Source organism: Eretmochelys imbricata, chromosome 5 (genome assembly GCF_965152235.1).
Source record: "Eretmochelys imbricata isolate rEreImb1 chromosome 5, rEreImb1.hap1, whole genome shotgun sequence".
Lineage (NCBI taxonomy): Eukaryota > Metazoa > Chordata > Testudines > Cheloniidae > Eretmochelys > Eretmochelys imbricata.
The window spans coordinates 86971103-86985707 of record NC_135576.1 but is presented as its reverse complement, the minus strand read 5'-3'; the positions used below and the strand labels follow the sequence as shown (position 1 = coordinate 86985707).

Below are 14605 nucleotides of genomic sequence, written 5' to 3'. Positions count from 1 at the left end.
AGGGACTTTGGGGATGACATCTTGAGGTTGTTCACCAGGAGTTTAGGCATATAATACTAGTTGATATTAACTAGAGTTGCATAGGTGAATATATCAGGTAACAAACTAAAGCCTCTATCCAGAAAAGCTCTTAAGCATATTAACTTTAAGCACATGCTTAAGTGCAGTTTGGAATAAGGATCCTCTCTTGAATCAGGACCAAAAGATGTAGCCCCTGAAATATTTAGGGCTCTTTTCTTCACTTGTATAATCTGCAGAGAGATTAGATTTGTGTGTTATTTGAGTAACTGGTTTTCCTATTGAAATGTCATTTATTTCTATGGAATGTAGAATTTGGTGTGTATTCTGGGAAAATTGCAAGCAATTAGAACCATGCATTTATGCTAAAAACGGAGAAAGAAAAACATAACAAAAAGGAAGAAAAGGTTCAGATGGCCAAGTTACCCATCAGACAGGATTATTTAAAACAAGCACATAAGAGAGTTTTAACTTGCACAGCAGCACACACTGAGCATATAAATCTCAGTTTCATAGACCTTGGCAGAATGACAAGGGGTGTATATCCACATGGATAAACTGTGTGTGAAGAAGATCTCTAACACATTGGACACTAACATGTTGTTTCTTTACATTTGACTTATGTATCTTTTATCTTTCCCTGTTTGTTTTTCCATTTCAACAAGCACATTTGTTGTGGACTCTAACAGGAGAAATTTATTCTTTATTCAAATTATAATTCTGCTATATTCCCTCCTTAGGCGGAATCTCAGGAAAACTGTGGCCTATAGATTGTCTTGCCCTGCCCTGATGCCTTCTTGAAGAGGAATCCTTTCCAAAACTCAGTGCCAGAGAGCAACAGGGGTTCTTTACTGCTGTTCTGCCAAAATGCTGACAGTGATTCTTTGGAGCAGTGATGTTCAATGGAAAGAGGATATCTGAAGATCTAAAGTGTGATCCTTCTTACTTCCCAAGAAAAGGGAAACAAAATATGTAAGTGGCAGATTTGGTGGCTCTAGCAGTAGTTAGAAGAACTATAACATGGTGGCACCCACGTTTCATGAGCACCCCGTAACCAGGTGTGCGTCTGCACCTGTCTCAGTCTATGGTGACTCATCAGAGATTTCTCAAGGGTTTTGGTGACTCAGGCTATGTGAGACATAAACAAACACACCCCTTCCAGGGTATGAATCCAAGGGTACGTCTTCACTACCCGCCAGCTTGGTGGGTAGTGATCGATCTATCGGGGATCGATATATTGCATCTCGTCTAGACACGATAAATCGATCCCCGAATCGATGCCTGTACTCCACCTCAGCAGGAGGAGTAAGCGGAGTCAATGGGGGAGCCGCCGCGGTGTACTCGCTGCCATGAGGATGGCCAGGTAACTCGAACTAAGATACTTCGACTTCAGCTACATGAATAGTGTCGCAGAAGTTGCATATCTTAGTTCGAACCCCCCCCACAGTGTAGCCCAGGCCCAAGAGGGCCCTTCTGGTGTCCTCAATACTGTCTTTACACAGTCCTGACCCTGGTATCAAGCTGTACCCCAGGGCTTCCTTCCTGGAGGCAATGGTTTTGCCCTCTCTGGGCCCTTCTAGTCCCAGCTCTCCAGCTGGGCCACTATATAGTTCAGTTCCCCTTCTGGAGGGTGTATCAAAGTCCAATATAGTCTAATCCCTGACCATCTTTGGAGTCTTTAATCTCCTTTCTGAGGTTAGTTCAACGCCCCTCTCTGGGATTAAGGTCACTCCATCTGTAGCTGGTGGGTGGGATCCAGGCCCACCTACTACTCCAGATCCCAGGCAATGGACCCTATGAAGGGCATCCATGTGTTGCTGTGTCCCCTTTACCTCTTCACTATGCTGCTACAGATCCCTGAGCCACTTCCCTGTGGCCCCAGCACCTTCACAAGTGCTTCACCCTAACTGTAGGGCTGACATCTTGTGCTCACGCCCAGCAGTGAGCCAATAACTCCTTCTTGCTTCCCCAGTCCCTGCCAGTGGTCCTCAGCTAGCTGGGAACACCAGCCTCAGCCCTTAAGCTCCCAACAGCAACTGACTGACTCTGGCCCTGCAGCTCCGTTTATGTGAGCCTGCTGGGCCCTGATTGGCTGTCCCTTGCAGCTTCTCTTTAATTGGCTGCTTCCCGTGCAGCCTCTTGAGGCCACTTGGAGGACTCACCTCCACAGCTCCTTTCTGGGACTGGGCGTGGTAAGAATCACAAGGCTCCAGCAGTAGGCCTCAGTGCCTGGTCACAAGCATAAATAACATTATCTTGCAGGATAAACTGATTTCTGAATCATCTTCTTCAGGAAAACTTCCTACTAATGATATTTACAGAATGTGCTATTTTTCTCAAGGGAAATATTAGAAGCCTTAGCCCAGATTCTCCCTTGTGTTGCCACCATGATAGATATAAAGCAGCACTAAAATAATTGTACCCAACCATAGAAAGATCATCCCACTATAGTGGGATCCTTTGGTAATACAGAACTGTCACAGCAACCACTGTTCTTCTGTTGCCAGAGTAGAAGGTATGGCTTGAGCTTCCCTACACCCTAATGATTTCCAGCTGACAAAAAATCAAACAAAACAAAAAACAACCCTTGCGACCATTGGTAGCTAGTGTAATTTACAGCAGCCTTCAGGGGGTTGACTTAGTATAGGATTGTCCCAGAATAAAGGGAGTGCAGGAGTGCCTGGGCTACTGGCAACTTTAATATTTGAAACTGGACTGGACGAGGCACTAGAAAAATATTACTCTTATGCAGACAGTTGTTATGCAACATCATGGGGTTGGATTTATATTGACGTATTTAGACCAGTGGTGGGCAACCTGTGGCCTATCAGGGTAAGCTGACTGCGGGCTGCGAGACACTTTGCGAACATTGACCATCTGCAGGCATGGCCCCCCACAGCTCCCAGTGGCCGCAGTTTGCCATTCCCGGCCAATGGGAGTTGTGGGAAGCGGCAGGCCGCAGGGACGTGCTACCCACCACTGATTTATACCTATCAGATGTTATTTTCTATCTCTTCCATGATATTCTTAGTACTATTGGACAGATAGAACCAATCACATGTATCGATGTGTTTTATAAACTTCAAATAAAAAAAACACCAAAAAACCACAACTAGATAAAACAGTTCTAAACGTAAGTCTGTTAAATTGCTCCTGAAAACAACTGAACAAATAATGCAGAGCGTTTCTATCAAAGAAGAGCTAAGTATGCCAAAACATTGGATCATTCAAATGAAGATGTCAAAGGACATAAAGTTAAATCTAAGAAAGAATGTTTCCCATTTCCCAGGAATTTAATAAGTTCCCTTACATTACCCATTGTAGGGCTGCCCTTCAAGTGACAGAACAGAACATAAACAGCACATATTCTACAAAACCTGTGTTCATCACACCACATTTTTATAATGACCAAACACAAATTTTGAAAACAAAATAATGTCTGCATATAAGCCATTTTTCCATTCATCAAAGAACTGCATAAGGCCTTGTAGGCGTAAGGTATCACAAACAAAGAAAACATAACAGATACAACCCCTCGAGGTAGCTCAAGTTCCTCAACATGTCATATACCCAACAACATGTTGAGTTTTCCTTTTGCCACTGCCTTGTGCCATGCTGGGCTGGTTTTGAGTTCCATGTCTTCGTTCTGACTGAAACAGATTTACAGTCTAACAAACTACATCAGCCTCTAATCCTTGGTGTAGCATGCAGCCTCAATAAACTTTCTGCTCTAATAGGATTCCATTTTCAAAATATTATAAATGAAAATCACAAGTATTTGAACAATGTGCAGATTACAGAATGTTCTGTCACAAAGAGGCAGCCTGCATGAATGACTAAAGTAGAGGAACTAATTTGGTTAATGGGAAATGGGTAATAGAACTTTCGCAACACCATCTACTCATGTTTGGCTTGTTTACTGTAATTTACTGGGCATGCATAGAGATACCCAAAGTTGTTTGGAGATATAGCTCATCTCCACTTTGGACATAATACCATTCAGAAGGTTGCTATTGGAGTTGGACACCCATTTGGCACACCCTGGAGTAAGGACCTCCATAAAGTATCTTGGTTAGACCTGGATGCTACAGAATGCCAGTGGGAGAAGTAGAATGAAACAGTCTAGAGAAAGTCCTCCATTGCAGATATGGAACTAACCTGATTAACGAACCGAATTAATGTATTTGTGTAGGAGGGGTAGTGTGGTGCTGAATGTCTGCAGCAGAAGCCAAAGGGCCACCAGTGTAGATTTTTCTGGTGGAAATTGTATGATTTTTTTTTGCTAAAATATATCTGTGGAGTTTTGACACGAAACATTTCACAAAAAACAAACAAACAAAAAGACAACACTCCCCCCCCCCCCCCACACACACAGCAGGAGGAAAATGATTATTTTAATCACACTACTTATTACACCAGTGTAGGGAACGAAGCCCTTTTAAAAAATCCATATATCCGTATAGATAGTTAGGTAGGCCACCAACATGGTAGTATCTGAGTATCTACAATTACACTTCCTACAAAATATCACCCAGAGTTCTGTGTGAGGTCACCCATGACAGAAGGAAGATAACTCTCTACACACACACACATACACACACACACGGCAGCGTGCATGGCTTATAGTAAGTAATGCAAGACTTTGAGCAGGTCTAGAAGATAATAATTTGTAGATTAACCTGAAGTACAGCATCTGAATGTAATGGTTTTAAAAATCATTTAATTAAAAATTACATTTTTAAAAAGGCAGTGCACATTAATAAACTGGGTAGTAATATCTCAGACATTCATCCACATTGTAACTCAATTTGGACTCATCATTGAACACAAATTAACTTTGTTTCATTTCTTCCTTTTTTCTTTAAACTGTGTTCTATTGCTTTCTGAACATTTGATGACCAACTTGTAAAAGGGGCTACAAAGGAAAAAAGATATTAAACGACCCATCTGTAACAGAAGGATTTTGCTTATTATAACTTAATCACTCATGAATTTAATACACCATTCTCCTTTTTACAAGAAATCTTTTAAAAACTCATGGTAATGAATTCTGAGAACTGTGCTCAAACTAATATGCTCTGATTTAATTATCAAATTTTGTATGTGTGAAAGCCAGGTCATAAGTCTTTGCCTGTAGGGGAACAAACCTGTCCAACCATCCATAATTTAATTACTCAATCTCCAAATGCAGACTTGATTTGCTTCAGTGACTGTAGCAACAACAAACACTTCAAAAGCTCAAGAAGAAGTTCACTGTATGGTTTTGTTAGATAACTTCCTGCTTTAGGAGAGAATAGGAGTTGTGGGTTTGTTTATTTGTTTGTTTAAGAAATGCATTAGTTTTCTGCATTTGCATAGACAAATGTTATTCCATATCTCAGACCATATGGAGGGCTTGTTGTATTCATCACATAATAAAGATAAATCACTTTTTAATATAGCATTTCAAGATTTATTGTGAGGATTTTCAATCAATTGGGAATATGTTATGTATTTTTATTGCCACTTTATAGTTTACTAATTTGTCATACATACATGTCAGTAGTCTAGTTAAAAGTCATACTACCTTTAGCAGACCTGTTAAAGTGACATTGCATTGAAGCCATTTCATTAACATATATCATATAATTGAGCTGTGATTGAAACAGCTTCTGAAGAAGTCTAATATATCACAGTAAACTACACATCATTGCCACTTTTACTGTGGAATTAACATTTTCTGATGGTGAGCCTGGGGAAACATGTTAGTAATTAAAATGGTGATCTCTGTACATCATTTATTTTAGTTTAAAACACACACGGGACTGATCCTGCTCCCACTGAAATCAATAGCTAACCCCCCATTTATTTTCAATAAGAGCTGGATTGCCATCTTTATGCAAATTTCAACTATGCTTATTACCATTACTAGCATGCAATCTTTTCCTGAATTAAAATAATCAATAGTTTAAAAAATCCTATTTTCATCATTATAGACATGTGGAGAGAATGAGCTGTAGAGTTATATTTAATATTTCCTCTCCCCGACCCCCAGGAATTAGCATTCTGTATCATCTGGCATAGATAATGGAGAAGAGGGATCACATCACAGACAGAGAGAAATGGAGTGTTCTCGTGGACAGGGCCCAGAGCTAAAATTCAGGAGACCTCGGTTCCATGCTCAACTCTGTTGCTGACCTAGTGGGGGGTCTTTGGGAAAATCTCTGTTTCACTGATTGCCCTCTCCTTTGTCTGTCTTATCTTTTTAAACTGTAAGCTCCTCTGGGCAGGAACTGACTCCTACTACGTGTCCACCCAGTACCTAACAACTTTAAGTGGGGCCTCTAGGCATTACTGTAATACAAATATTTTTGTATAAAAAGGAATCACATAATCTCCAGTGAGAACATTGCCAAATATTAGCTTCTTAATAGTCTAATAGGACAATAACTGATTTCACTTTCCCAGATGGAAAATAAGATAAGATGCTCAAATTCTACAATTAAGGGACTCATATAAGTACTTGCAGCTTTAAAGCCTATTCTGCAATGCATAGGCATGCAAGTAGTTTGTTTCCTGGGATATTTGTCAGTAGTTTGAAATGTACACATTTGAATGTATGTCACAAAAGGGAAAAAAAGACTGCTTTGGAAATCTTCAGGTATAATATTCACATGAACAAGGATTACTCACATGAACAAGAGTTCCCGGACCGGACCCTTGGAATGGATCATTGATCCAAATATATTAGCTGACATGACACATTTCTGCATAGAAATCCATTTTCTGTTACCTGCAGTGATGTCACTCTGTGCTTTTCCTGGTTTATAGATGCTCATTTTAACTTTCCCATCACTCAGATAAAGGAGGAGACCACCTGAAGTCTGGTGTAGTTTACTGGACAACAGAAGTCCCTCCTTGTTCCAAGTGCGAAATTGAAAACTGATGGACACTTCATCTTGTCCTGATGTGCCAGGCAATGCTAGATAGCTACTGGAGCTCAGAAAAGTGACAGGAACCATCTGTGGCTCTGAACAAGAGAAGGATATGTTGCCCTGAAAATAAATAAAATAAATGCAGCATTAGGGAATGTTCTGAGAAAAACAGTTCATTCCACATGTAGTTGCATGAAGTTATGTGTGGACACCACACCACCTATGGTTCATCATGACAATGAACAAAGGCTAATGTTCATATTCATTTTGGATGTTTTAGTCCAAAATTCAGGTAGGACTATGAATAAATAAGAATATCAGACATCAAAAGAAACATTCACTAGGTTTTCATCAGAGCATAGAAGCCAATTCCCTCCTAGGCAATCACAGGGTAGATAGAGACCTGTAGCAAATACGGTAAGATGCTGGGTTATACACATGACAGAATGAAATCCCAGGGAGTACACAGAAGTATTCTGTTTCTGTTTTATTTTGGACTCAGCATCTAGGAGCTTCAAGAGCTTAGTAGGACTTCCAGATGCCAGATAAAATTCCAGTGGTAGCAAGAGCCTGCTATGAGGTTTAAAGGAGATTAAATGCTTACAGGGACGAAGAGGTGTTGCAGAGGGGCTGGTTAGTGCTATATAGTGTTCCATATTTAGTTCTTGAGAAAGTCAGTTTATTGGACTGAAAAACAATCTTTCCAATTCAATCTGATTTGGTTTCTGCACTGAACTCACTCTGGCGGGTGGGGAAATGCAGATGTAATTGTAATTCACCCAAATAAGAAGCACAATTTTAGTAAAGCAGATGACTTCATTGCACATTAAGCAGTGGGGCTCTTTGCCTGGCTTGTTGGAGAAGGTGACTAGAGAGCCAAAGAGTTACCTGCTAATGGAGACAGCTCCATACCAGCGTCCCCACACTGACCCATCCCCCCACCACAGGTGACCAGAAGAGAAGAAGACTATTTATGCCAACATCTGTGCAGTAAAACTATGCTCTACCAGTGGAGGGCTATAACATCTCTTTAAGAAAATATACATCCCCAAATCAGTAAAATATGTTTTCTTATGAAGAATCCAGAGTGAAACTGGAACACACACTTGCTTCTGGCTTTGACAACAATACATTATGTCTAGACAGCAACTAGATGCCCATAGCTGGTCTGTGCAAGCCGACTTGGGCTCAGAGGGCTTGGGCTGCTGCATGTTTCATTGCTGTGTAGATATCTGGACCCTGCAAGGTGAAAGGGTCCCAGAGCTTGGGCTCCAGCCTGAGTTGGAAGTCTACACAGCAATGAAACAGCCCCACAGCCACAGCCCAAGTCAGCTGGGATGGGCCAACTGTGGATTTTTTTTTGCTGTGTAGACATACCATACGTTTCTCTGTTCTGTTTTTTATTGTCAGTGGGGTTGCGGGAGGAAGCTCTCTGTTTATGAATGCAACCACAGAAAGATGAATAGTAAACTCAGTTGCCCCACAGTGAAAAAGCAATCATCAGACTAATAAAACTTGTTAAAAGCTAAAAGCTTTACCATCTGCAGAGTCTCCTTTCACATCATTTGGACAGCTGCCTAATACCATATCAAACTAGCACACTGCCTATTTAACAGGAATTCTGTGGTAGCACAGATTTTCTGGCAGTTTTACAACCCGAAGACACTTCCTAAATATTTTTCAACCAGAGTAATACAGCAGTTTATATTATTTGAGATTAAGCTGATGCAATTTCTGATCTCTTGTTCAATTATTCTGTAACTACTTCTTACTAAACAAGTTCCCATGAAGAGATGATCAGAAAGGATATTACCTACTTATTTCTTTTTCTTATCATTTTTATTGAATTTCTGGAATGTTTTCAGAACAGGTTCATGCAACAAGTAAAACAAATTAAAGCAGGGAAGGGCTCAAATATTCCAATTTATGGGAGAGATAGATGAACTGGCCTGATTGTTTAGCCATATTTTGGCCCCCAACTCAAAGAAAAACATTTTGAGGTTGGAAATGTCATTTATTTATTATAGTTATTTTCTTTTTCAATTCTTTGCTTCTAACATTGGAAGTGGAAATTCCAAAAACCTCAAAAAAAATAATGCTTGTGTGATATTGCCCTGAGAAGCAGCCGTAATTATAGCAACCCTTGCAAGGAAGCGTGCAGTAGTGAGTTTTGCAGTCCAAATTTCTGGATGCTAGAGGCTTGGATAGGTCAGATAAGTTATTGAAACCAAACCCCTAACTGGCTGGGTTTGTTCAGTCACAGCTCTTGGTTGCACCATGGCAAATCGATTAAAACATACCAGGCTAAATTATATCTCTTCATATACAAGGCAGTATAAGATGAGGAAAAGCACGCAAATGCCTAAGTGCTGCAGAAGTAGCCTATGTGAGACAAAATGCTCCTGTGTGCTGGTGAGGAATAGTGCATTTGCTATTTGCCTTTTTTTTTTTTTTTTTAAAGCACCTTCTGGCATTTGCTAGGAGGCACAGCTGGTGAGGACATGGCCGCAACACTGCTGTACTCAGATAAGCCTCTCTACAGTTCTATGTGATAGAAGCAGCACTGTCTGGCCTCAGCACTCCCAGAGCACAAGTACCCAAATTCTGTCTGCCTCTAGGAAAAAAGAACTGAGGATAGAAACCCTCAAGCTACTAAAATTCACATGGAAGCAGCCATATTGTAGCCCACATTTCTTGATGTAGACTGTGACTTGATGTTCTATGTATCAAAGGTTGCGAAGCTTTGGGTTATTATTATAGGACACTTGACTGTGACTTTTTTTTCCAGTAGGAATCACTTACCATAATGTAGATCTGAGGTTTATGTCTCTTTGCCAGATCAATAATGTTTACTCTATTGTAATAAAGGTTTTCAAAACACCCATGAAAGTTCTTGAGTGGTAAGGTCCCTGATTTTCCAGGCACTGGGATCCCTCCAAAGCTGAGCTTAGAAAGAGAAGAGAAATCAATAATACTATTAAGTAATTTTCTGAAAATCTGCTTGCAAAGCTGATGATAAATTTTAACAACAGTATAGCAGCCGCAGACAGAAATTGACCAATTGTGAATCAATCTATTTTTTTAGCTCTTTGCTGTCATCAAATCTATTAGCTTAAAATATAGCTTTACAAAATGTAGACCATATAAAAATATATATGCATTAAAAAATAATTTAACCTTAGAACCTGTATTTTCCTGAAGAGGCTCTTCAGGAGTTTTAGGTAAAAAAAAAACAAAACAAAAAACAAACCCAGGCCAAGAAAATGTATCTTACTTTCATAACTCAAAAAACCTTTAAATGTTCGAAGTAAATGGCATATATAGCATACAGCAGGAGTTATCAAACTTTTTCATCGTGTGAATTATATTTTAATACAGAGATTATTTCTTGGACCAGTTTATCCTTCCATTTTTGATCTTTTATAACATCCTTGTAACAACTACAGCAATCATTTACATGGAAAAGTAATATTAGAAACATGTTTATGCATTTTTAGCCATCTTCATGAAAAAAAGTATTTTATCCTTTGAGGAAAGATTTAATCACACTGTCTGCTACAACTCTTCATTTTGGGCTAGATCCTACATGGTGCTGACCACTCTGGCTTTGATTCAACGAACTTCAGCATGCATAGGCTTAGCTTTAAGCATCTGAATGGTCCAGTTGAAGTAATAGGATCCTCAGTGTTTAAATTTAAGTATGTGCTTAAGCAGCTTGCTGGATTTAGGCAAGAGTGTTCAGCACTTAACAGGATCAAAGCCCTTTATCTCCCATTCATCTGTTTTGTTTCTTTCAACTGAAAATAGGAGGGGAGTCAGCATTATATGACCAGCCAGCACTCCATAAACCATCAGCAACTGCTCCAGGGACCAGAGTTTGGAAATCTCTGCAGTACATTATACACACTCCTTTACAGAAACCTGTAATTTGCAGAAATGAGAAAGATGTGTGGAAGATGTGAGACTCAGATGCTTGTTCATTGTACAATTTCTCGATTTGTCGTAAATGGAACTTTAAAACTAAACATTTCAGAGATGGACCTTGTCAGGTGGATTTTCTTTGACCACACCTTGTAGTGTGATCTTTGGGATGGGGGACCATACCTCCTCATATGTTTGTACAGGATTTTGGATGTTACTAGAAACCACCATAAAAATAATAATGAATATAGAAGCATAAAGATGATCTGTTGACACAGTTGTGCCGTTATTGACACAAACTGTGACCGTATAGATCATTGTTGCGACCAGGATCCTATTGTTGCACCAGTTCTTCTACAGAGGAGGCCAAATGGGCGTCTATGGAAAGGTTGTAGTTTGCTGGTTATGATTATGCTGTCTGTATATGTGTATCATTTTTGTATTTGAAGTTATGAATATTGGCTATATATTAGTTTGATTCTAAATAGCCTAAGTGAAGCATTTGGTTAGCTTCTCGAGAAAGGACTATTCTCAGTAAGTGCCCAATCAAGAAACACTTAAATGACAATAGACTTTGGGAGATGCCAATCCACATCTGAGCTTTCCTGGGAACGTTCAAACTAACATGTAAACAATGGCATTGGCCTGCAAAATGCTGAATCATCCATAGACATGTGATTTACCCAGATGGCTACAGACTCCATTTTGTTGCTGTGATTTTGCACAGGAGAACAAAGGCGTTTCCACCCACAAGAGAGAGAATATAAAAGGCCCTGAAAACCCCTCCATTTTGTCTTCAGCTGGCTCAAAAAATAGCCTCTCCACCCCAAAGAGATTCCTGAAAGAAACTGGAACAAAGGACGGTAACTACAGGGGTTTGAGTGATTGCTAGACTCAGACTAGGAAGGAGTCTAGTTTGTGAAAGAAGCTCATTGGAACATCTCTGAGGGTGAGATTTACCCGCATTTAGTTTCCTACTATATTAGGCTTAGACTTGCATGTTTTTGTTTTATTTTGCTTGGTAGTTTACTTTGTTCTGTCTGTTATTACTTGGAACCACTTAAATCCTATTTTTTATATTTAATAAAATCACTTTTTGTTTATTAATTAACCCAGAGCAAGTAATTAATTCCTGGGGGAGCAAACAGCTGTGCATATCTCTCTATCAGTGTTATAGAGTGTGAACAATTTATGAGTTTACCCGGTATAAACTTTATACAGAGTAAAACAGATTTATTTGGGGTTTGAATCCCATTGAGAACTGGGTGTCTGGGTGCTAGAGACACAGCAGTGGCCTGTAAGGTTTTGCAGAAGTATGGTAAGAAGACATTTCTCTGATCCATTCCTTCCAAATATAAACTTCACCGAAAGTTTGAATTACTACAAAATCCCTAAACAGTTCTGTTCCCTTCACTTATTTAATTGCATTTACATAACAAAAGTAATAAATGTAATAAATGAAAGGTAATTTTCACACCTCATAATCAAGGTCCAAATAATTGAATTCCCCCTTTGCATGAAAATGATGACTGTGTTTATCCACTGTAAAGTTTACTTGATTGTTAAAGTGTTCAATGAGGACTGAATGCCAGTGCTGATCATCCAAAAGGCTGCCCAGGGTAATATTAATTTGGCCATTAGCAGAATGAATTTTAGCATCACCTTGAGATGAGAAAAAGAACCAACTGTGAGATTAATTTCCTAAAACAATATGGATATTTAAACAGGCTACTAGTTTATGGAATGCAATAGGTTAAAATAAGCTTAATAAACAGGAACTTGTGACACAACATCGAATGGGTGCTGCAGGACTGTACACCCGATAGCCATTACCTAAATTAATGAATAAAGAAAGTTTTCCTTTTACTAATTGCAATGTGATGTGATCTCCATTCTGTCCTCCTCTGTGCAGTAGAATCCCATCCCTTTGCATTGTTTTAAACTTCAGCGAAATCACATCTTTCAGGGCACTCATGGATTTTTCATTGAATCTGTAGAGCAGGCAACTTTTCCCATCAAAATCAGCCACCTCAGACCCTAGCAATAAAAAGAAATGAAAGATAACTTGTAATCGTATGTTTAGCCAACACGGGTTTTAGTTTGCTTCATCGTGCACAGATGAAGTGTGAAGGAAGCCTTCCCCTCCCCATCCCACTACATACCAACTCAGGACCCCGTTAAAATGGGACTCCTTGTTCTCCGAAGTGCCAGGACTTCTCCAGACTCGCACCATTGCTGACACTAGACTCCCCAGAGTGAGTGGCTCAGAGGGGGCATAGCCTCTAAACACTTCTGTTACTTAAAGTATACTCTGACGCTTGCAAAAAGGTAGCACTGCAGCCTTGTGACCTGGAAGTTTTGGGCCTAATTCTGATCTCATAGTATTCTGACACCAGTGTAATTCTATTAAGTTCAATGTAATTGCTCCTGCTGTATACCAGTGTGAGAGGAGCATCAAGCCCATTACATCTTACTGAGTGAGGGACAAGACTTTCAAGCTACCCCAAGGTGGACAACAGCTTTAAGACACTATTAAGAGCAATCTGGGTTTATATTCATTTAAATTAATATTAGTTCATTTTATTCTGGAAAATGAATAAAGTTGATATTACGAAAGAAAACTCATTAATTATGATGTAGTTAGTCTGCCCTTGTTCTCTTCTCATCTAATGTAATTCCATTGACATCAAAAGAAATGCTCTTTTTCTACACCAGATGCAGAACACAGTGACAGTAGGGAGATTCATGTTTTTATGTTTTTTTCAGTTCTTTTGTTTTCCATTTATAGTCTCAATGACTTATTATAATAGGTGCAAAAAGAAAAGGAGGGCTTGTGGCACCTTAGACACTAACAAATTTATTTGAGCATAAGCTTTCGTGAGCTACAGCCCACTTCATCGGATGCACTATTGCAGCTGTGTGACAGCTGCCCCAATGAAGTCTACTTTCTGTCTTGTGACAATGTTTTATCTAGTCTCTTTCAAGGTCACATATATTCACTTCATCTGAAAAAAAAGTGATTTTAGACCAATAAGATATAAAAGAATATCTGTCAAAATCAGTTGCATGTTGAACAAGAAAGACACGAAGGAACCAATACCACCAAGAAAAGCTCTTAGAATAGTCACACCTCATAAGTAAAGAAGAAAAAGGTAATTGTCCTTGAAAGATACATTTGTGAAATAAATGAAGATGTAAAGGGCACCCAATAAAATATTAAGTTACTTTTCAACTGACTGACTCACTGACTTCTTCCAAGTCAATGGAATCGCATTATCTATTTACTAACATTATTTAATTTGACCAAAAAAAATTGCTCCACATTGTGGCATAAAAATGAACTCAATTCAAATGATCTATAGTATTTAATGTTAGCCATTTGTTTTCACCACTCAAAAATCCTTGTCAATTTAATGCAGCTATGTTTTAAGAATGTAGTCTGTTGATTTTCTCCACATCTTGTTAATGTACTTAGTTCTTATGAAGAATTCATTTACCAAGTGCACAATGAATATGCATTACATTCTGCCTAAAAAGAATGTTCATTTGACTATTGTCCTTTGTTATTCCACTGAATAAATGTTGAAAGTAAAAACACAAATCCATGGCAAATACAAATGATGTGCTTTTATGTTTATTAGATTGCAATAAACACGTAGGAGTGTCAATAAGACTGGGCTTTTCTTTTTAAAGCTTTCACAAATATAACTATGCAGTTAAAACACTCATTAGACATATCCTTAACAGGCACT

General features: G+C 39.1%; 1 protein-coding gene across 1 annotated transcript in view; it reads right to left on the bottom strand.

Annotated features, from left to right (window-relative positions):
* Positions 1–14605, bottom strand: part of CNTNAP4 (contactin associated protein family member 4) — a 292066-nt gene that overhangs the window by 90766 nt on the left and 186695 nt on the right. Inside the window, exons 5-8 of the mRNA XM_077816377.1 lie at positions 12687–12890; positions 12331–12515; positions 9735–9878; positions 6791–7052 (exon numbers count right to left, since the gene is read on the bottom strand). Coding sequence (XP_077672503.1) covers positions 6791–7052; positions 9735–9878; positions 12331–12515; positions 12687–12890 — 795 coding nt within the window. The remainder of the gene's footprint in view (positions 1–6790; positions 7053–9734; positions 9879–12330; positions 12516–12686; positions 12891–14605) is intronic.